The sequence below is a fragment of the Cricetulus griseus genome, chromosome 4, assembly GCF_003668045.3.
Source record: "Cricetulus griseus strain 17A/GY chromosome 4, alternate assembly CriGri-PICRH-1.0, whole genome shotgun sequence".
Taxonomy (NCBI): domain Eukaryota; kingdom Metazoa; phylum Chordata; class Mammalia; order Rodentia; family Cricetidae; genus Cricetulus; species Cricetulus griseus.
Window position 1 is genome coordinate 116490142 of NC_048597.1, and position 21618 is coordinate 116511759.

General features: G+C 50.9%; 2 protein-coding genes across 3 annotated transcripts; one reads left to right on the top strand and one right to left on the bottom strand.

Annotated features, from left to right (window-relative positions):
• The first annotated feature begins 3384 nt into the window (after positions 1-3384).
• On the top strand, positions 3385-13434 carry Tfr2 (transferrin receptor 2). Its single transcript, XM_035443404.1, has 15 exons — positions 3385-3500; positions 3576-3687; positions 3793-3915; positions 4701-4817; positions 4916-5055; positions 5852-6015; positions 7135-7254; positions 8769-8851; positions 8940-9003; positions 9102-9169; positions 9264-9340; positions 9422-9506; positions 9596-9823; positions 10098-10238; positions 12655-13434. The coding sequence occupies exons 1-15, from the start codon at positions 3400-3402 to the stop codon at positions 12916-12918; spliced, it is 1887 nt and encodes a 628-aa protein (XP_035299295.1). The 5' UTR covers positions 3385-3399; the 3' UTR covers positions 12919-13434.
• Positions 13435-16660: 3226 nt separating this feature from the next.
• On the bottom strand, positions 16661-19805 carry Mospd3 (motile sperm domain containing 3). Of its 2 annotated transcripts, none has more exons than XM_027416246.2 (5): positions 19447-19797; positions 19179-19254; positions 18784-19013; positions 16986-17150; positions 16661-16892 (listed from the first exon to the last, which is right to left on the bottom strand). In XM_027416246.2, the coding sequence occupies exons 1-5, from the start codon at positions 19649-19651 to the stop codon at positions 16861-16863; spliced, it is 708 nt and encodes a 235-aa protein (XP_027272047.1). In that variant the 5' UTR covers positions 19652-19797; the 3' UTR covers positions 16661-16860. The 2 variants fall into 2 exon arrangements, 1 of the variants encoding a protein (XP_027272047.1); XR_003485380.2 differs by lacking the exon at positions 16661-16892 and adding an exon at positions 17734-18161 and having other exon boundaries at positions 17013-17150; positions 19447-19805.
• Between the last annotated feature and the right edge of the window lie 1813 nt (positions 19806-21618).

The following is a 21618-nucleotide window of genomic DNA, read 5'->3' on the forward strand; positions in this document are numbered from 1 at the left end:
GAGCTCTCTTCCTGGCCAAGTCAGAGACACCATTCTTGCCTAATCCTTCCCCAACTCTTAGGCCCCTTCCCCTAATCTCATGCCTACCTGCCCGCTCCACACAGCAACAGTGGTCCCCGAGACCATCTCAGACCATCTATAAACGTGTGGAAGGTCCTGATCTGGGGCACTTGGAGGAGGAAGAGGAAGACTGGGAGGAAGGGGCTGAACTCCCTGTCCAGTTCTGCCCCATGGAACTCAAGGGCCCTGAGCCCTTAGACTCCAGTCCTGGGAGGTCAGCTCCCATCCCCTGGGCTGCGGTGGGTAGAAAGGCTGCCCCCTATCTGATCCTGACAGCCCTGCTGATCTTCACTGGGGGTGAGTCATCCCTCCCTCCTCCTCAGTGAGGGGTCTGGGCTGGGGGCATTTCTGGGGTGTACAAGGGAACCCACATCTTACTACCTGCCAGCCTTCCTCCTGGGCTATGTGGCCTTTCGAGGGTCCTGCCAGGCATGCGGGGACTCCGTGTTGGTGGTCGGCGAGGATGTCAACTCGGAGCTGGGCCTTGACTCCGGCCTGGGCACATTGTACTGGAGTGACCTCCAGGCCATGTTTCTTCGGTTCCTTGGGGAGGGGCACCTGGAAGACACCATCAGGTAAGAGTAGCCTGGCTTCCTGCCTGGCCCAATGTCCAGTCCAATTCAGTCTGGGAGCCCTATCAGTTCTCATGCTGCCCAAGTCCCCTCTTGGGTCTTTCCACCCTCCTCTCTGGCTTCCCTGCTCAGCAGTCTTTGGAAGGATACCAGGAGCTGAGTATTCAGGGACCTGTGACATTGAAGATGGCTTATTTAGGAGGCAGGCAGCTGAGTGAAAGAAAACAGAGGGACCAGGGCCTGGTGGCATATGCCTGTAGTCCCAGCAGTCAGGAGGTAGATGCAGGAGGATTAGGAATCCAAAGACATCCTTGGCTACATAGTAAATTAGAGGCTAGCCAATTGAGATAGGATAGCCTCCCATCTCAAAAAATATATAATTCTTAAAGGCAAATGACATTTTAATTTTATTTTGTGTAATGATCAGGTAATGAAAAATAGGTTTGAATTTTTTTTAAGTATGTTTTCAGCGTGTACTGAGACAACCACATGTTTTGTTTTGGTTGCTCCTCTTTGGGTTTCTTTCTTTTTTAAAGATTTTTCATTTATTTATTTGATATGCATTGGTGTTTTGCCTGCATGTATGTCTGTGTGAGGACGCCAGATCCCCTGGAACTGGACTTACAGACAGTTGTGAGCTTCCATGTGGGTGTTAGGAATAGAACCCAAGTCCTCTGGAAGAGCATCGAGTGCTCTTAACCACTGAGTCATCTCTCCATTCCCTCCTTCTCTCTTTTTCTTTCTTTTTAAAACAACTATTTGTTTCTTTATTATCAGGGTATGGTGCTTGGGTGCTGCTGTCCATGTGTGATGGACAAGGAAGGACTTGAAGTAATCAGTTCTCTCCTTCTACCATACAGAGCCCAGGGATTGAACCCAGGTTCCCAGGCTTGACCACAAGTGCCATTTAGCTGCTGAGCATCTCACTGGCCTTCTTCAGATTTTTTTGTTTACAGTCCTAGGGGTTGAACCGAGGGCCTAGCATGTTCGTAGACAAGTACTCTGCTGTTGAGCTACATCTATAGCCCTTTGTCTATTTTGTTTGATTTAACTTGTTTTTCTTTTAGCTTTTTTTCAGGCAAGGTCTTGTAATGTAGCCCAGGCTGGCCTCAAAGTTGACATCCTCTCCCTTTACCCCTCCCAAGTGCTAGGAATATAGGTGTGCACCTGGGTTTTTCTCCTCCTCCGCACTGAGGATCGAAGCTAAGCTAGTATTGTCTTCAGTGTTTATTCAGTCATCTGGACACATGTGTTTCCTTTCCAAGCTACATCATGGTGTGTCTTTTGACACACAACAGGGAGCTTGATCAAAATAGATGGCTCTGGGGCTCAGAGGTTAGGAGCACTGACTGCTCTTCCAGAGGACCCGAGTTCAATTCCCAGCAACCACATGGTGGCTCACAACCATCCATTATGAGATCTGGTGCCCTCTTCTGGTGTGCAGATATACATGGAAGCAGAATGTTGTATACATAATAAATAAATAAAATCTTTTTAAAAAGTTTAAAAAATACATGGCTCTATCATGCTGAAGGCTCTCCAATCGAGGCTGGGGCTATAGCTCCAGTGACAGAACACTCACCTACCATGATCCAGCCCCTAAATGACATGAACATAAATGTGGTGGTTCACACCTGTGGTCCCAGTACCTGGGAGATGAGATCAGGAGGATCAGGAGTTCAAGGCTGTCCTTGACTATATAGTGACTTCCAGGACAAATGAGACCTTGTCCTCCCCCCAACCCCCAAAATCTTATGAAAGCCAGGAAATGAGTAGAGCTACCTACTGCCAAGTTTTCCTAAATTCACATTCTCTATAAAGTAGTAAGGAATGAAAAAGACAATACATTGAAAGCTCTGAAAATATGAGCCAATGGAAATGTGAACCAACATAAATGTTTCCCCACAAAGCAGGCAGGCAGGCAGGCAGGCAGGCAGGCAGGCAGGCAGACAGACAGACAGACAAATACAGTGAGGATGAAGGGAGGAAACCAGAACCTCAAAAGTTGTAGTCAAAAAGTGAGGCTCGGAGCTGGCAAGATGGCTCAGCTGGTAAAGGTGACTGCTGCCATCTCCAACAACCAGAGTTTAATTCCCAGGATGCCAGGAGTAGGAGGAGAGAACTAGGTTCCAACTCATCCAAAAGCTAAAACAGAAGTTCTGTGCCTACCTGGGTTTCAAGTGAGTCTGTGGCTAGCCTTGGCAATTCAGCATAGCCTTGTCTAAAAATAGAACAGAAAAAAATGTAAAGGTGGTTTTGGGGTAACTGCCCTAACTCAGTGATAAAGTGATTTCCTAGAATGCCCTACAAGGAAGGGAAGGAGGGAGGGAGCACGGTAGAGAGCAGGAGTACCTCCACCACAAGGCTGGAGGATGAGGAGATGTGGCCACTCCAGAATAGGCCAGGTCTCTGCCAAGGCCACAGTTGGGTGAAAGAGGAAGGTAGTTTAATCCCCGGCAAAGGTAACAGATTTGCTAGCACATGCCCGAGGTGAGAAGGCAGAATAGGACCAGTCTTGCTGAGTGATGACAATGGAAGCAGAGTGAGGTCTGGTCCTGAAGCCCGATCCTCCTGATTCCACCTCCCAAGTGCTTTCTACCTGAATTTGAGGCTGGCCTGGGATACATTAGATGTCATTCCAGGCCTGCGTTTTTCCCACTTCTGCGGGGGAATGTGGGAGTCACTTTCCTGCACCCCTACCCCCCACTGTGATCTCTCTCTGCTCAGGCTTACCAGCCTCCGGGAACGCGTGGCCGGCTCGCCCAGGATGGCCACTCTGGTCCAAGACATCCTCGAAATGTTCTCGCGCCAGAAGCTGGACCACGTGTGGACTGACACGCACTACGTGGGGCTTCAGTTCCCAGACCCGTGAGTCTGGGGACGCGGCAAGGGAACAGGTCATGGGGTTGCACAGCCAGAGGTGCTCACCCTCCCGGTCCTCAGGGCTCACCCTAACACCCTGCACTGGGTGGATGCAGCCGGGAGCGCCCAGGAGCAGCTACCGCTGGAGGATCCGGAAGTCTACTGTCCCTACAGCGCCACCGGCAACGCCACGGTGAGCGCCTTTGGCCGGCTCCCGCCATGGGGAACCTATCACGGCCTCGGTGGGTAACCGAGTGGGGATAAGGGCACTGTGCCTCAGAGATCCCTATGTCCCCAGGGCAAGCTGGTGTACGCCCACTACGGGCGGCAGGAGGATCTGCAGGACCTGAGAGCCCAGGGCGTGCAGCTGGCCCGCAGCCTCCTGCTAGTGCGCGTTGGGATTACCAGCTTCGCCCAGAAGGTGAGGGTCCCAAAGAGGACAGCTGGTGAAGCGAGGCACGCGTGGTCAAGGGAACAGGTGTGTCTTCATGGAAAGGATCTAGGAGGCTGTCACCTGGAGAAAAGAAAAATCAGGCACATTTTTAAAAAATGTTGCCAGAAGACAGGCAGGATGTAACCCGTAACCCCAGCTCCTTAAGAAGCTGAGGCAGGAGGATTGTGAATTCAAGACCTGCCTGGGCTACATAACGAGACCCTGTCTCTCTTTTTCTTTTCTTTTTTTTTTTTTCCAAAACAGGATTGGAACTCACTCTGTAGACCAGGCTGGCCTCAAGTTCACAGAGATCTGTCTGCCTCTGCCTCCCGAGTGCTGGGACTAAAGGCATGCGCCACCACTGCCCCCTACCCCCACCCCCACCCCCGATTGCATAGAAGTTTTTAAAAATGCTTATTTTAGTATGTGTAGTGGTGTCTTTTGCCTCCATGTATGTCTGTGCAACACTTATGTGCCTAGTGCTTGTGGAGGCCAGATGGATGTTAGATCCCCTGGAACTGGAGTTATAGATGATGTGAGCTTCCATAGGGGTGCTGGGAATCAAACCCAGGTCCTCTGGAAGAGTGGCCAGTGCTCTAAACTGCTGAGCCATCTCTCCAGTCCTGTGCACACAGGTTTTTAAATGCTACAGAGGCACTGAGGGAGGGCTACTATGTGAGTGCCAAGGGATATCTACACACGGTCCCTTAAGGATGACAGCTGCAGATGACAGGAACAATTTTACCTTTCCTTGCTTTTCTATACTCCCTCAGGTAGCCATTGCCCAGGAGTTTGGGGCCCAAGGAGTTCTGGTATACCCTGACCCAGCAGACTTCTCCCAGGACCCTCACAAGCCAGGCCTGTCCAGACACCAGGCTGTGTATGGACATGTGAGTCTCGGGAGGAGTGGGGTCCAGGGATACACACATAGGGCTTGTTAAGCCCACAGCTTCAGAGTGCTCTCTGAAGAGTACCTCTTCCTCTTTAGGTGCACCTGGGAACTGGAGACCCTTACACGCCTGGCTTCCCTTCCTTCAATCAAACCCAGTTCCCTCCGGTAGAATCATCAGGCCTTCCCAGCATCCCCGCACAGCCCATCAGTGCAGACACTGCTGACCGCTTGCTCAGGTAAGAAATGGAGTGGGGGTGGGGGTTGCTGAAGGGTTCCTGGGTGAGTAAGAAGGTGACCCTGGGACTCAGGAGAGAGGTCTGTCAGTAAAGTGTTTGCCACTCAAGAATCAGGACTTGATTTACATCCCAGAACCCGTGTTAAAAACAAATAAAACCTAAGTGTGTATGCAGTCCCCAACTGGAGGGGCAGGCAGGTGGATCCCTGGAGCTCATTGGCAACCAGCTTGGGGAAATTAGTGAGCTTCATGCCAAGGGCCAATCCTGTAAAAAAAAAAAAAAATGTCCTAGCTAGATGCCTCAGTGGATAAAGGCACTTGGCAGCAAGCAGGAAGACCAGCTCCAAGTCTCACACATACAGTGCGGCACACAGGTTGCACACTCATGCACAAACAAGAAAGTGCATTGTAAACTTACAAACCAAAGCAAAAAAGTGGTTAGTCCTTAAGGGCAAGATGTGAGGTCGGTCTCTCTCTACACATGTGGGCGCACACATTTCTACACACATGTGCATGTGTACATACACACAAAAAAGAAGGGACCCTCTAGGTGGGCTCACCTTTTATCAGGCCCCACCATCTGGTACACCCACAAGTGTTGAAGACCCTTGCCCAGGACACAGCCTATACCACTGTCCATGGCAGCCCCAGGCTGCACTGTCCTATTGGGCAAGGTACAGAGACAAAACTCTAGGGCCAGACAGTGGGAATAAGAGAGGATGGAATTCGGCCCAAGGCTCTTCTACAGCTCTGGCCACACTACCACTTCAAGACTTTTCTGTTCCATTCCCTTCCAGGAAACTCAAAGGCCCTGTGGCCCCCCAGGAATGGAAAGGAAACCTCTCAGGCTCTCCTTATCGCTTGGGACCTGGGCCAGACCTGCGCCTTGTAGTCAACAATCACAGAGCTTCTACTCCTATTAGTAACATCTTTGCTTGCATCGAGGGCTTTGCAGAGCCAGGTGGGCTTGTCTGGCCAGCATCTCCCATAGCTTAGGAGGCTCTGCTCCTAAGCAACCAGCAAGGACTGATACAGGAGGCCCTGGAGAAAGGCCAGGAGTGATGCCCAGAGAATGGAGGCTGATGAGGGATTGATGAGGAGTGGCAGTAAAGAGCCCTCCAGATGGGCGGCATTGCTCAGTAGTGAGCTCCCCATACACTGGGGGTGAGCAATTGTGTGTTGGATGTTATACTAGATATCCAAGCATTAAACAAGGGCCAGATTGGACAGATGAGTCTGGTAGTGGGAATCGAAGGTTGCTGAGCAGACTTGGCAGGGTGGGACAGACCTGGAAAACCCTTGTGCTCAGATGTCAAGAGAGAAGCAGAGACCTGGGGTGACACTCAGATGAGGATGTTGGAGGAGGGAGCAGGGCACAGAAGATCTGGAAGAGGAAAGCAGGTTAGGGACGGTGCTGAACCTGCCTGACCAGGGAGCAGATGGAGTCCAGAATGATCTTAGGGTTTGGTCAGGCATGGTAGCTCACATCTGTCATCAAAGTACTCAAGAGTCTGAGGCAGGAGGTTAGTGAGTTCAAGGCCAGCCTAAACTACGTAGCCTGGGCCTCAAGAGCCCATATTAAGCAGAGGAACAAGCCAGGAGTGGTAGCACACACCTAGAGACAGGAAATCAGAAGTTTAAGGCTAGTGTAGAATACAAAGCAAAAAATCAAAAAAACAAACAAACAAAAAACCTTCATACAACCTGATACGGTGGTGCATGCCCATAATCCTGGCACTTGGGAGGAAGCGGGGGCAGGAAAATCAGGAGTTTGAGACCAGCCTGGGTTATGTGAGATCCTGTCTTCAGGAACAAGCGGGGAGGGGTGTCTCCAAATGTCTATTGATTGATCAGACCATCAGACTTAGTGAGTAAGGCGCCAAGAGAGATGGGCATGGTCTTCCGACATAGCAGGGACAGAAAGCTATGGTTATGGGAAGAGGAGGGGCTACAGCATGGAAGCTGGCTGCAGTGACAGCGGGGGGGGGGGGTAGCGAGGCTCTGGGAGCACCCACCCTCTAGAGCCACATGGGGAGACCTTGTCAGTTTAAGATGTGGGCTCCACACACATCTTCCTCAGATCACTATGTTGTTATCGGGGCCCAGAGGGATGCATGGGGCCCAGGAGCGGCCAAGTCTGCAGTGGGGACTGCCATCCTGCTGGAGCTGGTGCGGACCTTTTCCTCCATGGTCAGCAATGGTAAGGTCAGAGCCAAGACCTGGGTGAGTAGGGCTGTGTCCTGAGCTAGGCCTAGGTCAAAGGTAGTTGGCAGCATATCCTGGAGAGAGGTCACTTGGATCAGAGTCCCCATGACTGGAGTATCCAATGTGTGGTTCTGGGCAAGTAACTTCACTAATATACTATTTCCTCATCAATAGGATGCCTTAGTGAGTAAGTACCAAGTCCAATGACCTGAGTTTGATGTCACATGGTAGAGTGATCCAGCTTCCCAAAGTGGTCCCCTGATCTTCACACGTATGACATTGCATGCATGCACACACATACACACAAAATATTTTTTTTTCAGTATTTATAATGAGTTGGCCAGACATACCTATAATTCAGGCCCTTGGAGGCTGAGGCAGGAATGAAGGCATGGAAATTAGGATTCACCAGACCCAGTATAATTGAAATGGAGTTTATTAGTAAATGAGTTACATGGAAAACAATAAGTAACTTGCGCATTGTTCCTGCTCCAAGGAGACAGACTCTGCTCTCCAATGCTCTCTGAGACTGGAAGGGGCTCCACCCCAATCCTTTTCCTTTTAACCGCTCATATCCGAACCCGTGACCACGCCCAAAAGGTGTGGTCAGTGCTACTGGAGGTGAATACATCAGTACAGGGAAGGTCAAGATTTCAAGGTAATTCTCAAATACATAACAAGTTCTAGGCCAGCCTGGGCTATATGAGTCTCTATCTCATAAAACAAAAACCAAACCAACCAAAAAAAGCCAGACATAATGGCACATGCCTTTCTCCTGGTACTGTGCTGGAAGATCACTGTGAGTTTGAGGCCAGTTGCAACTACATAGCAAGACCCTGTTTCAAAACAAAACCATAAAAAAAAAAAAGTTAAGAGGTGGGGCTACAATTCAGTTGTAGAGAACTTACTTAGCGTTCAAGAGGCCCTTGGTTTGATCTGTAGTACTGGAAAGAAAGAAGGGGGGGAGGAAAAGAGGGAGAGAAAGGGGCCACACTATCTCGGGGACAACCAAGAGCACAGAGGAGGAGGGGACTAAGGGCACACGTGTGTGAAGATGCCACAGTAAAATCCATTTGTATGTTGACCTCAGGCATTGACTAGGCCAGACAGGGCCCTTGCCTGTTATCCCAGCACCTGGAGTTGGAAGCAGGTCATCTTTTACCATGTAGGGAGTGTGAGGCTAGCCTGAGCTACATGAAACAACAAATAAGGACAGCAAGATGGCAACAGTGGGCGCTTGAGAACCTGAGCTGAAGTCCCAGAATCCACATGGTGGCAGAGAGAACAGACTCCTGCAAGTTGCCCTCTGACCTCCACTCCCCTCCACTGTGGCGGGTGTGTCGCCACACACAAATGAATTAAAAACTACGTGGCATCTATAGAAGCCACTGCAAGGAGCCAAGATGAGATGGCTAGGATTCTGGGTTCCTGAAGAGAGAGACCCTTTGGGGATAGGGATGGAGGAGGATGAAAGGGGTGTTGACCTCCTGTGTGTCCCTCTGCATGTAGGTTTCAGACCTCGGAGAAGTCTCTTGTTCATCAGCTGGGACGGAGGTGACTTTGGTAGCGTGGGATCCATGGAGTGGTTGGAGGTGATCTGGGGTTCTGGGCAAGTAACCAAGTAATGGGGAGAGGTGGAGGGGGGAATGTTCCCTCATCACGCTTTTTCCTGATCCACAGGGCTACCTCAGTGTGCTACACCTCAAAGCCGTAGTGTACGTGAGCCTGGACAACTCAGTGTTGGGTGAGCTGGGCAATGTTACCTCCTGGCCCTCCCGAAGGTCCACCTATGCCATTGAATGCAATCCCTGAGCCTGTCGTTCCTCCCTCCCTTCTCTTCAGGAGATGGTAAATTTCACGCCAAGACCAGCCCCATCCTGATCAGCCTCATTGAGAATATCCTGAAGCAGGCAAGACAGGCTTAGGACTGGGGATGACAGATAAGCCCGTGGTAGTGCAGCCGAGGAGGACACAGTGTGACTTATGCCTCTCATCCTACCACAGGTGGATTCCCCTAACCACAGTGGACAGACACTCTATGAACAAGTGGTGTCCACCAATCCCAACTGGGACGCGGAAGTGTAAGTTGAAACGGAGGCTGGGGGTGGATGGAGGCTGAGAGGGAGCAGAGTCCTCAGAGGTCTCCCATCTGCCTGCCCCAGGATTCGGCCCCTGCCCATGGACAGCAGTGCATATTCCTTCACGGCTTTTGCGGGGGTCCCAGCTGTGGAGTTCTCCTTCACGGAGGTGAGATTCCCCAGCCCTTGCCCCAGCACAGCAGGCCCTCGGCGTGTCAGCGCCACGTTCCTGCGCCCAGCCCTCCCGTGTCCCCGCAGGAAGACCGGGTGTATCCATTCCTGCACACGAAGGAGGACACCTATGAGAATCTACACAAGACGCTGCGAGGTCGCCTGCCCGCCGTGGCCCAGGCAGTGGCTCAGCTTACGGGCCAGCTCCTCATCCGACTGAGCCGCGATCACCTGCTGCCTCTCGACTTCGGCCGCTACGGGGACGTGGTCCTCAGGCACATCGGCAATTTCAATGAGTTCTCCGGGGACCTCAAGGTCCAAGATGCCCGTCCCGCTCCCAGCCTTCCAGTTTCGTCATTAGGGTCAGGCTTCTGCTGCCCCCGCCCTAGGGCTAGGTCCTGTCCTGCAGCCTGCCCCTTTTTATTTCTACCTCCAGCCACCTAATCTCTGAGGACACCACCGATGCAACCCGAGAGCCTGGGCCCTGCCCGCTCTGACCTCCAAGGCCTGGCCTCCCCCCTGCATCCCCCGCCAGGCGTCGGCGCCACCCCAGGCGTCGGCGTCGTCTCAAACTGTGCCTCACTTACAGGCCCGCGGACTGACCCTGCAGTGGGTGTACTCAGCCAGGGGGGACTACATCCGGGCGGCGGAGAAGTTGCGGAAGGAGATTTACAGCTCCGAGCAGAGCGATGAGCGTCTGATGCGCATGTACAACGTGCGCATCATGAGGGTGAGGTCCCGCTCCCTGCCGCCCCCTTCTGGCCGGGGACCGGTCCCCGGACCCGGCGTTCTAAAACTACGTTTCCGCTGTCTTCTGGGTGTGCTATACGGTCGGTCGTACGGGGTTCATAAACCAGCCAGGTTGGAAGACCCAACCTGTCCCTTTCGCAGGCTCCGCCAGGTGATAAAACGGATAGGAAAGCCCTGCCTCTTCGGCGTCTTCTGTTTAACCTACAAAGCCTAAAGTCTTTACTCCATGGCTGTTTGCAGAAACAGTCTGCTGACCTCAGCTTTGGACTGTGTGGCTTGGGTCTTGAACAGGCAAGACATGGGTTGATGAGAGTGATGAAAAGAAAAGAGGATATTTCAGGGTGGAGGATGAGGCAGGGAAATGGACCTGGCCTTTCTTGGGAGCTGTGCACGGATGACCAAAGCCAGAAAAGAGATGCTGTGGAGCACTGAACAGGGACCAGTTATGGGGAACCTTTGCATAGCTGAAGAAATTTGGGTTTTTGTGTGTTTGTGTGTGGTGGGGATCAAATCAGGGTACTGTGAATGTTAAACAAATCCCTCACCACTGAGCCACACCCCAGCCCCTCACTGGGGGATTCTAGGCAGGGGCTCTACCGCTGAGCCACACCCCAGCCCCTCACTGGGGAATTCTAGGCAGGGGCTCTACCGCTGAACCACACCCCAGCCCTTCAATCTGCTTTCTTTTATGTTTTGAAAGTCTTGCAAGGTTGCCCAGAATAATCTTGAACTCGATTTGTAGCCAACTGTGAACTTTTGATCCTCCATCTGCTTCATTCCTCCAAGTAACCAGGATTACAGGCATGTGCCTCCAGGAGTTTGGATTTTGTGAATCTAGGCATCATGAAAATTTCTTACAAGGAGGTGAGGTGGCAAAGTAGGAGTACCCGTGGCCTGAGGAGGAAATGGACTTCATGAAGGTTGAGCCCTGGAGACCAGCCTGTAGGGGGCGCCTGGACCGATGGGCTACCTTTAGTGGGAAAAAACGCACATGCAGGGTGTTGAAAACAGAGGAGTTCGATAATGAAAATAGCAGCTGGCATTTGTTGAGAGCTAACAGGGGCCAACAACGTTGTTTCATTTTGTTCAACAGCAGGGCTTCTAGCGATGCCGTGAGGTTGGCAGTAGTGCTGGCTGACATTAAGGCTCAGAGAAGCTAAGTAACTTACTTCTTACAGGAATCAAATGATGGAGCCAAAGTTAGAGACGAGGGACTCTGGCCCTACAGCCTGTGCTCAATGCCATGAAAGAGAACGGGGGAGGGAAAGGAAAGAGATAAGGAAAAGGAAAGAAAAAAGAAAAAGTGAAGCAGGCTAGGGCTGTAGCTCAGTTGGTGCGGTGCTTTCTGGTATGCATGAAGCCCTGGACTCCATCCCCAGGACCAAAGAACTAGGCGTCTGTACTACCATCTCTTGGAAGGTTGAGACAAGTAGACTGGGCTACATGATGAGACCTGACTCCTTCCTCCCCCCCAAAAAAAGAAAGAAATGTGGGTACCAAATGCATCATGCTCTACCACCAAGCCATGCCCCCAGCCCCTGAATCTGCTGTTTAAGAAGTTGATGCTGGCAGACGGGTGAGGCAAAGTGACTTGTGTCCACTGAGTTTCTGGTCCAAGCCATGGGCACACATGGACTCCTGAGCAGACATTTTAAAAGGTATAAGTGCTGCTCGTGAGTCGGTATACACCTATAAATCCACAATCTCAGGTCTTCCTGAGGCTGAGTCAAGAAAATGGTGAACTTGCCAGGGGGTGATGTCACATGCTTTTAATCCCAGCAATTGGGAGTCAGAGGCAGGTGGATCTCTGTGAGTTCAAGATCAGTCTGGTCTACAGAGTTCCAGGACAGCTAGAGATGCTACACAGCAAAACTCTGTCTTGAAAAACCAAAAAGAAAAAATGAAAAAGAAATAAATAAAATAAAATAAAATGGTGAACTTGAGGCCAATCTGGTCTAGATAGTCAACAGAGCTAGGGAGAGAGCCCAGTTGGTAAAGCGTTTGCCATATAAGCATGAGGTCCTGAATGGGAAGCACCAGTACATATGTAAAAAGTCAGGCTCCATGGTGGATGCCTGGACCTCTGAGGAGGCAAAGGAGAAGCTTGGGACTCACTGGCCAGCAGCTAGTCTAGCCAGATTGGCAAATTCCAGGTTCAGTGAGAGAACCTCTCTCAAAAAATATGGTGGAGCATGGCTGAGGAGGCCTTACTAGCTGTTGACCTTGGCCTCCACACACATATACAGTCACACAAGAGATGATGATGTGTACAAGGTACATCCTCCTCGAAACAGGTACTAGAGGCCCTCAGGGTTAGGACCTGTCGGGGGGAGGAGTGACTGGAGCCTTCAGCCGCAGACACCCTGGCATCCAGACCTCTCTCATTTTTCATGTAGGTGGAGTTCTACTTCCTGTCCCAGTATGTGTCGCCGGCCGACTCCCCATTCCGCCACATCTTCCTGGGCCAAGGTGACCACACTTTGGGTGCCCTGCTGGATCATCTTCGGATGCTGCGCTCCGATGGCTCCAAGGCTAACTCCTCTGGGTTGGGCTTCCAGGAGAGCCGCTTCCGGCGCCAGTTGGCACTGCTCACGTGGACACTGCAGGGGGCCGCCAATGCGCTGAGTGGCGACGTCTGGAACATTGACAATAACTTTTGAGGCTCCAAGCCCCACCTGAGCCCCACGCGATTCTGTCTCCCTTTTTGAGTGGTGCAGGTGAAAGGAGGTGCCCCAGGCACCTTTCATTGCTACCTACTCTTATTAACACCCTTGGTCCTGCCGGGCATTGGTGGCGCACCCCTTTAATCCCAGCACTCAGGAGGCAGAGGCAAGAGGATCTCTGTGAGTCCGAGACCAGCCTGGTCTCCAGAGTGAGTTCCAGGGCAGCCTCCAAAGCCACAGAGAAACCTGTCTCGAAAAACCAAAAAAATAAAACAAAAAACCCCAAACACCCTTGGTCCTGCAATGTAGGTGATCCTTACTTTCTCAGTGTCATATTGTCAATTACCCAGAAAGCGGCTTTCTTACCATTACTGGGCCTTCTGCCTTCAGGAGCAAAGTCCTCCATATCTAGAGACTAAGCCCTCTTAGTGGGTGGTCTGTGGTGGGAGGCCCAAGGGGATTAGATGTCAATAAACCAATCTGTTTTCAATAAACATCTGTTGTCTATTAACAGTTTCGCTTCCTCTTCATGACATCCCCACCCCTCACACCTGCCTTGAGACCTAGGGAAGGAATGGGCGAAGGCACCTGACAGCATGCCTGCAAGATGTTATTTCCATGGGGAAAATAACTGTTCTAAGGAAACTGCATAAAGATACCTCATCCGGAACAGGTGCTTGCTGCCAAGCCTGATGACCCACATGGTGAAAGTTTGTGATTAAAAGCACTGGATGCTCTTCCAGAGGACACTGGTTCGGTTTCCGGCACCTCTGTTACACAGTTTATTATAACTCGTGTTCCAGGGCATCAGATACCCCCTCTGCCTGCTCTGCCCTCCGTAGGCACTGCATGGATGTGGTACACAGACATACACATACAGGCAAAATAACCATACAGGTAAAGTAAAAGCAAATAAAAGTAAGTTAAAAAACAAAAGCCAGGCTCAGAGGTGCATGCTGTTAATCCCAGCACTGGGCTGGGGGAGTGGGGCCAGACTGGTCAACATAGTGAAGGTTCAGGGCAGCCAGTACTACATAGTGAGACCTGAGCTGGCCTGGCAGTCATAAAATTAGCAACGTACCCTGGGGATGGCCAAAATGTGTGCGACTCTGCAAAGGGGCTCTGTCTACTTAAAACTGGGTTGTATCGTGTATTGGTCAGGGTTCTCTAAAGGAACAGGATTGACAGAAACCCACATATCTATACAAAAAGTGGGGGAACTTAGTGGAGTGGTTCACAGGCTGTGGTCTGGGTTAGTCCTGATGGCTATCTCGTGATGGAAAGGCCAAGGACCCAGATTCCCAACACTGGATATCTCAGCACTCGCAGTCTGGTGCTGGAGGACTGGAGGACTCCTGGAGAACTGCTGGATCTCAGTCTGTGCTGGAACCCCAAAGAAGTAGGTTCTAACACAGCGAAGGAACACCTCATCAACAAGATACATGATCTCACCAGAGAGTGAGGGCAAGCAGACAAAGCTGCCTTCTCATGTCCTTTTATGTGGACTGCCACCAGAAGGTATGACCAGGATTTAGGGTGGGCCTTCTGGACTCAAATGATTCAATCAAGAAAACCTCACAGATATGGCCAGTTGCTTGGGTTTTGGCTGATTTTAGTCAAGTTGACAACTAAGATTACAGCAGACTCAATTAGATGTTTGTTTTTAGGCTAGGTATACTGGCTGTGGGACAAATTTCTATTGTATGAAGAGAATTTTTTTTAATCCTTTATGGTGCTTGGATAGGATGCCAAGGTTTTAGGCACACTGAAAACTACTCAACTACAAAGGGAAAGCCCTAATTCTAATGGTGTGTGGGGGAGGGGGGGAGGTGGGGTGTCCTTTTTTCTTCAATAACAGGAACTGAATCCAGGGACTCATCACCCACACTGGGCAAGTGCTCCACTATCAAGTCACGTCCGAACCCTTTTTGTTTCTGGTTCTGTTGCTTTGTTGTCTTCATATGTTTCCAGATCAGATCTCACTAAGTAGCCTTGACTGGTCTAAAGCTATGTAGACTAGGCTAGCCCTGAATTCAGAGATCTACTTGTCTCTACCTGTGCCCGGGTGGCCTAGCCCTCTTTTGGCTTTTTGAGACATGATATTACTAATTTGTCCTTTAACTTTCCCTGTATACCTGGGAATGGTAGTGGGAGGGACAAGAGGCTGTCTGGGTATCAGGAAAAGGGGTGGGGTGGTGGCACTGGAGACCAATGACTCGGTTAGTTAAGAGCATTGGTTGCTCTTCCAGATCACCCAGGTTTAGTTCCCAGAACCAACACAGTAGTTCACAGCCATCTGTAGTTCCAGGGGATCTGACAGCAACCCCCCCCACTGCTTTTTTTTATAAAAAGATTTATTTATTATGTATTCAGGGTTCTGCCTGCACAACAGAAGAGGGCACCAGATCTCATAACGGATGGTTGTGAGCCACCATGTGGTTGCTGGGAATTGAACTCAGGACCTCTGGAAGAGCAGCCAGTGCTCTTAACCTCTGAGCCATCTCTCCAGTCCCTGACCTCTGCAAGACACCAGACATGCATGTAGTGCACATGCATACATGCAAGAAACACTCATATACATAAGAAGAAATAATAAAAAAATTAAAATTATTTTATGGGTAGTAGGGGCACATACCTTTAATACTTGGGAGGCAGAGGCCAGTCTGGTCTACAGAACAAGTTCTAGGACAGCCAAAGCTACACAGAGAAACCCTGTGTCAAAAAACCAAAATTAAACAAATTAAAAATGATTTTAAAAGGAAAAAAGTGGGGGGGGGGCAAGCATGAGGACCTGAGTTCATATCCCCAGCACCCATGTGGTCTTAGTTTCTTTCCTGCTGCTATTAAAAGTAGATTTGTTTTAGCTCACAGTTCCAGTACAATCCATATCGGTAGGGAAGTCAAAGCAGCCTGAAGTCAGCTGGTCACACTACACCTGTTTTCAGAGTGAGACTGCAGTGCTTAGCTTCCTCTCTCCTTGCTATCCACAGGACCAACCCATGAAATGCTGCAGCCCACACACAGGGCGGGTATTCCCACCTCAGTGAGCCTAATCAGGATCACCCTCTTGATGCCCGGCTCCCAGGTGAGTCTAGAAGCTGTCAAGTTCGTAATCAACGGTGCAGCTGTGTGAATGTGTAACCTCAGCTCCGAAAGGGGAGATGGGGCTCACTAGTCCGGGAAATCACTAATCAGTGAGCTCTAGGTTCAGTGACAGCCTGTGCCTCAAAAAATAAGATGTAGGGGTGGCTGGAGAGATGGCTCTTAACTCAGAGGTTAAGAGCACTGGCTGCTCTTCCAGAGGTCCTGAGTTCAATTCCCAGCAACCACATGGTGGCTCACAACCATCCCTTATGAGATCTGGTGCCCTCTTCTGGTGTGCAGATATACAAGAAAGCAGAATGTTGTATACCTAATAAATAAATAAAATCTAAAGAAAAAAAATAAGACGTAGGGGCTGACATAATGGCTCAGTGGGTAAAGGCAAATTTGCCACCAAGTCTGATGCCCTGGGTTCAATGCCTGGAGTCCACATGATAGAAGGAGAGAAGTAAGGCTGTCGTTTAATCTCTGCACTTGCATGTGCACTTGAAGACACCTGATGCAGAAACCTCTGCTCAAGCACAGGTGTGTGTGTGCGCGCGCGCGCACACGCGCGCACACACACACACACACACACACACACACTCACACTTAAATAAAAATAAAAAGGTGAGAAGTCAGGAACAAGCATCCAACATTTCCCATTTTGATTTTTAAAACTTATTTTATTCAACTTGGAAAATGAATATAAATCCCTGGGTGTTGGGGGGCAGGATGACAACTGATGGATGGGCAGCAAAGAGAGAGAAGAGGCAAGGTGCAAACATCACAGTGGCTGCCTCAGGTCCCTGCCTTCGAAGAAGAGGGAGGGTGGGTGGGGTGGGTGCAGCTGAGAGCTCAGGTCCGGAGGAACACCATAGTTAGGAGGCCTGAGGGTGGGAAAAGAAAGAGATTACATGCAGGGGCCTTCCTCTCCGCTCTTCCTCCAGAAGTGGGCCCAGCTGCTCCTATACTATGCTCACCTAAGATGTAAGCTGCCACTAGCTTCTGTCCCAGGGACACGTGCAGGACTTGAGGCAGCTGGCTGCCAAGCTCGTCCTGCAGTGGCAGTAGCAGGAAGGCCACAGAGATGATGCCTGTCAGCAAGAAGAGCAGGAAGGAGCTGGTGGCCAGCTGCTGGGGGGCATCTGCAAAAGGAGGAACATGAGCCCAAGGTCTGCCAGGGATCAGGATGAGCATGGGAGATGCAGTTACTCTGTTTGGGGTTTACTCGTATTTTATTTGAGACATGGACTCACATGTATGTAATCTAGGATAGCCCCAAACTCATTAGGTAGCCAAGGATGGTCTTGAACTTCTGATCCTCCTGCCTCTACCTCCCATGTTCTGGCATGACAGGTGTGTAATACCATATCCGGTTTTGGTTATCTCTCTTCAGTGTGTACAGATGTGAGTACATGGGTCAACGTGAACATGCGTGTTACATACAGAAGCCAGAAATCAACCTCAAGTGTGGCTCCTCGGGAACCAGACAGCTTGTTTTTTGGGGAATGAGGTCTCAGTGGGACCTGGACTTCTCCATTAGACTGGCTGATTAGTTAGCCAGCCCCAAGGATCTCCCTGTCTCTGCCTCCTCAGAACTGGAATTCCAAATACAATGCTACCATGTCATGGATGCTAGCGACTGAACTCAGGTCCTTATTCTTATGTAGCAAACACTTTACCAACTGAGGTACCTCCCCACCCCACACCCATTTTTCACAGCCTTACTGTGTAGCCCAGGCTGGCTTGGAACCTGCAACACTCCTTCCTTCCTTGTAGTCCTCCAAATGGTGGTATCCCAGGCTTGTACCATCATGCTGGCCTTTGTGTTTACATTTTATTGCCCTCCAAGGGTACCCTGGGAGTGTCCTCTCCTCCTCGGAGCCTCTATTCTGAAGTCACAAGAAGCTCTGTCCTCTTGTCCCTCCTCTTTCTCCTGCCTTCAGTACTGTGTTCTTAGTGTCCTGGGCTGGCAGACAGGGCCTCTGTATCTCCCATGCCCAGCACACAAGAGTACAACTGCTCAGTACAGGTTTCTTATTGAACTGGACGTAGCTGGCACCTGATAACAGCCACTGCAGTTGGAGCAAGGGAAGAACTTGTCCCTCTGATTAGAAGTTGGAAACCAGGACAACTGCAAAGTCTTCTTCTCTCATCTAATAGAAAACCTCACTCAGGAACAACTACACACACACACACACACACACACACACACACACACACACCTTCGTGGACAGGACTTCTTCAAACCTCATTTAATTTTTAGGGTAATGCTATTTCTTCTCTCCCTATAGAATTCAGGAGTACCCATTACAGGATTGGAGATATTGTTCAATAGTAGAGTGTTTTCTTTAGGTACAAGGTGAATCTTCAGTACTACAGAAAACCAAGAACCACGGAAAATGACTCAGTCAGTAAAGGGCTGACAGTGCAATCATGAGGATCTGAGTTCAGATGCCCAGAATCCCAGAAAAACCTGCATGGCAGTGTGTGCCTATAATCCCAGTCTTTGGGTGGTGGAGACAGGTAGATACTGGATTCTGAAGTTAACTGGTCATCTAGTCTAGCCAAATCAATGTGCTTTAGATTCAGGGAGATACCCTGTCTCAAAAAATAAAGATGGAGAGCGACTGAGTAAAATTAACCTTTGGCCTACACACACACACACACACACACACACACACACACACACACACACACACAAGAACCCACATGAATATACTCACAATAATATACACACAACACCACAAACACACACAAAGAATCCGTTCAACTCACTCTCCTGAAGGTGTCTGGCTGGGGTTGGGCCTGTCCACGAAGGAGGTCCTGGGTTGGGTGTTGGCTCAGAATGTCCCTGAAGCTCCACGGGGTACGCTGGGGCCCGAAGAACAGAGGTGATGTCTTTTCGTCCAACCACACGTCCCTCAGCCCCCTCCTCTGACAGCTCAATTCGGAATCGGTCCTGGACATCATAGTGGCTGGGGATGGGGGCCACGTGCCGTATCACACTGACCCATTAGGAGGAAGTAAGTGAGAAGCAACCAACCAAGTGACTCCAGATCTCCTCCCCAGAAACTTTTCCCTGCAGAGTGACTGCAGCCAGCGGGTGAAAATGTCTCAGAGCAAGGCAACAGGTGGCGGCATTGGCTGGCTGCCCCCCACCCCCAACTCACATGTCAATGCAAGACTGAGGCTTCACATAGCCCTCTGCATCGAATACCGTGTATTTGGCGGGTGCTGTGCACAGAACTGTGGGGTAAAGACACACAAGGAGACCTTAGGCAAGTTTTGCTCATGGTGGGTCACCAGAGGCCCTCTGTCAGCCACCCGAGGTACGGACATCATTGTTGCAGACCCAAAGCTGGTCATCTTGCCTTTTACTTAACTAGCCCCTCCAGCCCACATGACCCCTCCACATGCAGCTATCATCCATCACTTCACCTCGGAAGCGAAGCGCAGTCCCCGTGGGGTTGTAGAGGGTCAGCAGCTGCCGGGGTCCGCTCCTTTGGTCCGCCCTGAATACTAGATCCGGGGGGAAGACGAGCACCGGGACGACGGGTCCTGAAGAAGAAGGAGAGCGGCGGGGCCCCCGCCCAGGGGCCCCCGGACCCACCAGCTCCTGGTCCCGGGGCGCCCCACGGCGCATGCAGGCTCCGGGCGGGCGGACATCCGAGGGCAGAGCTCACGAGGATAAGAGGGCCGTGGAGTCTCGGGATAGCGGCGCGAGGGCGGACAGGACGCGGCGAGACGGCGGGAGAGCCCGGCCCGACGTCCCGGCTGCCTCGGCGCCGCGCTGGACCTGGGTCCCACAGCCCCGGCCCGGGCTCCCAAGGCCCCGCCCCCAAACCGCACCGCAGCGGCCACGCCCACCGGGCTGAAATCTGGCCCGCCCATTGGTTTCCCAATCCGGGTCTTCTGGCATGGTGCGGTAAGCCCCGCCCCTTCCGGGCGTTCCCGCTCCGGTCTCCTGGCGGACTCCGTCCTCTTGAGTCCTCCTGATCTCCAGGCCACCGGGTTGCGTCTCCGACCCGTTGCCTTAAGCTCGGCCTGTGCCCTCTCCACCACTCCGCCTCCGAATGGCCGCTCGTCCTCCGATAGTCACCGGGTAGTCAAAGTTTCCTCCAGGCTAAGGGCCCCATCTTCCCGAAAGTTTCTCAATGCAGTTCCGCCGTACGGCCTCTCTCATTGGTCGATGCTGTCTCGCTTCCGCCCAACTGTGTGCTGATTGGTGCTCTTCAAAGACCCACCCCTCTCCTCTCGGCGTTAGTGATTGGCTGGTCTTGGGTAAGTATTGTACGAGTTCCGCCGTGGCCTGGTAGTAACGCGGAGAGGCTGGCTGTTCTTTCTGAGCGCAGAAGACGCAGGTTCGGTTCCAGCATTCACTTAGTGGCTCATAACCACATATAACTCCAGTTTCATGGGACCCGACGCCTCATCTGACGTCTGCCTGTACGTGGTTCAATACACGCAGACAAAGCACTCGATGTACATGAATTAATCTTTAAAAAGTTCTGTTTTTGTTTTCTTCTCCATGTTTGCCTGCACGCCAGAAGAGGGCATCATTGTGGATGCCCTCATTGTGGATACCATCTCATTGTGGATGGTGTGTGGTTGCTGGGAATCGAACTCCGGACTTCTGGAAGACCAGCTGATGCTCTTAACCTCTGAGTCATCTCTTGAACCCTAATAAAAGACTTTTTAAATAAGAGGGGCTTAGAGGCCCTGACCCTATAAGGTAGATAATAATTGCTAGATAGAGACATTTTCTTCCTTGGGATAACCACTATTAAGTTTTCTACGCTCTTGGAAGCAACCCTAATAAAACTGGTTCACCAAAAAACCAAAACAAGAACCACCAAGAAGTCAGGAGAAATACCTGGGAAGGTAGTCCCCCATTCCTGTGGTAGAAGTACACAGGTAGTTTTGAAGGCTGTCCTGAAACTCACTGTGTAGACGGGGCATGCTTTAAACTCAGAGATCCACCTGCTTCTGCCCCGAGTCCTGGGATTAAAAGTGTTCATTACCATGGCCCAGCCCTTCTAACTTGTTTCTTGTTGTTTTTAAATTTACAGAAGACCTCTGTGGGGGATGGATTTTAATTTATTTATTTTTATTTTATGTGCATTGATGTTGGGACCCCTGGAACTGGAATCACAGACAGCTGTGAGCTGCCATATGGGTGCTGGGAATTGAACCCCGGGTCCTTTGGAAGAGCAGCTAGTACTATTAACTGCTGAGCTATCTTTCCAGCCCACTGCTAACTTCTTAAAGCGTGACATTCAATCTTATATAGTTAAGATTTGGCCTCCAACTACTATGTAGCCCAGGCTGGCCTTGAAATCATGCTTATCTTGCCTCCACCTCCCAAGTATTGTGATTACAGGCAGTACACATTCAGCTTCTAGTTGGGATTGCTGGGGGGGGGACAGACAGGGGGAGAAACAGGGAGGAGATAGAGAAACAGAGAGGAGAGAAGGAGCGATGAGAGAGAGAGAGAGAGAGAGAGAGAGAGAGAGAGAGAGAGAGAGAGAGAGAGGAGACTGAGTTATTGGCGCTTTGCCTGCATGTATGTCTGTGACCACTCTCATGCTGTTGTTGCCTGCAGAGGCCAAG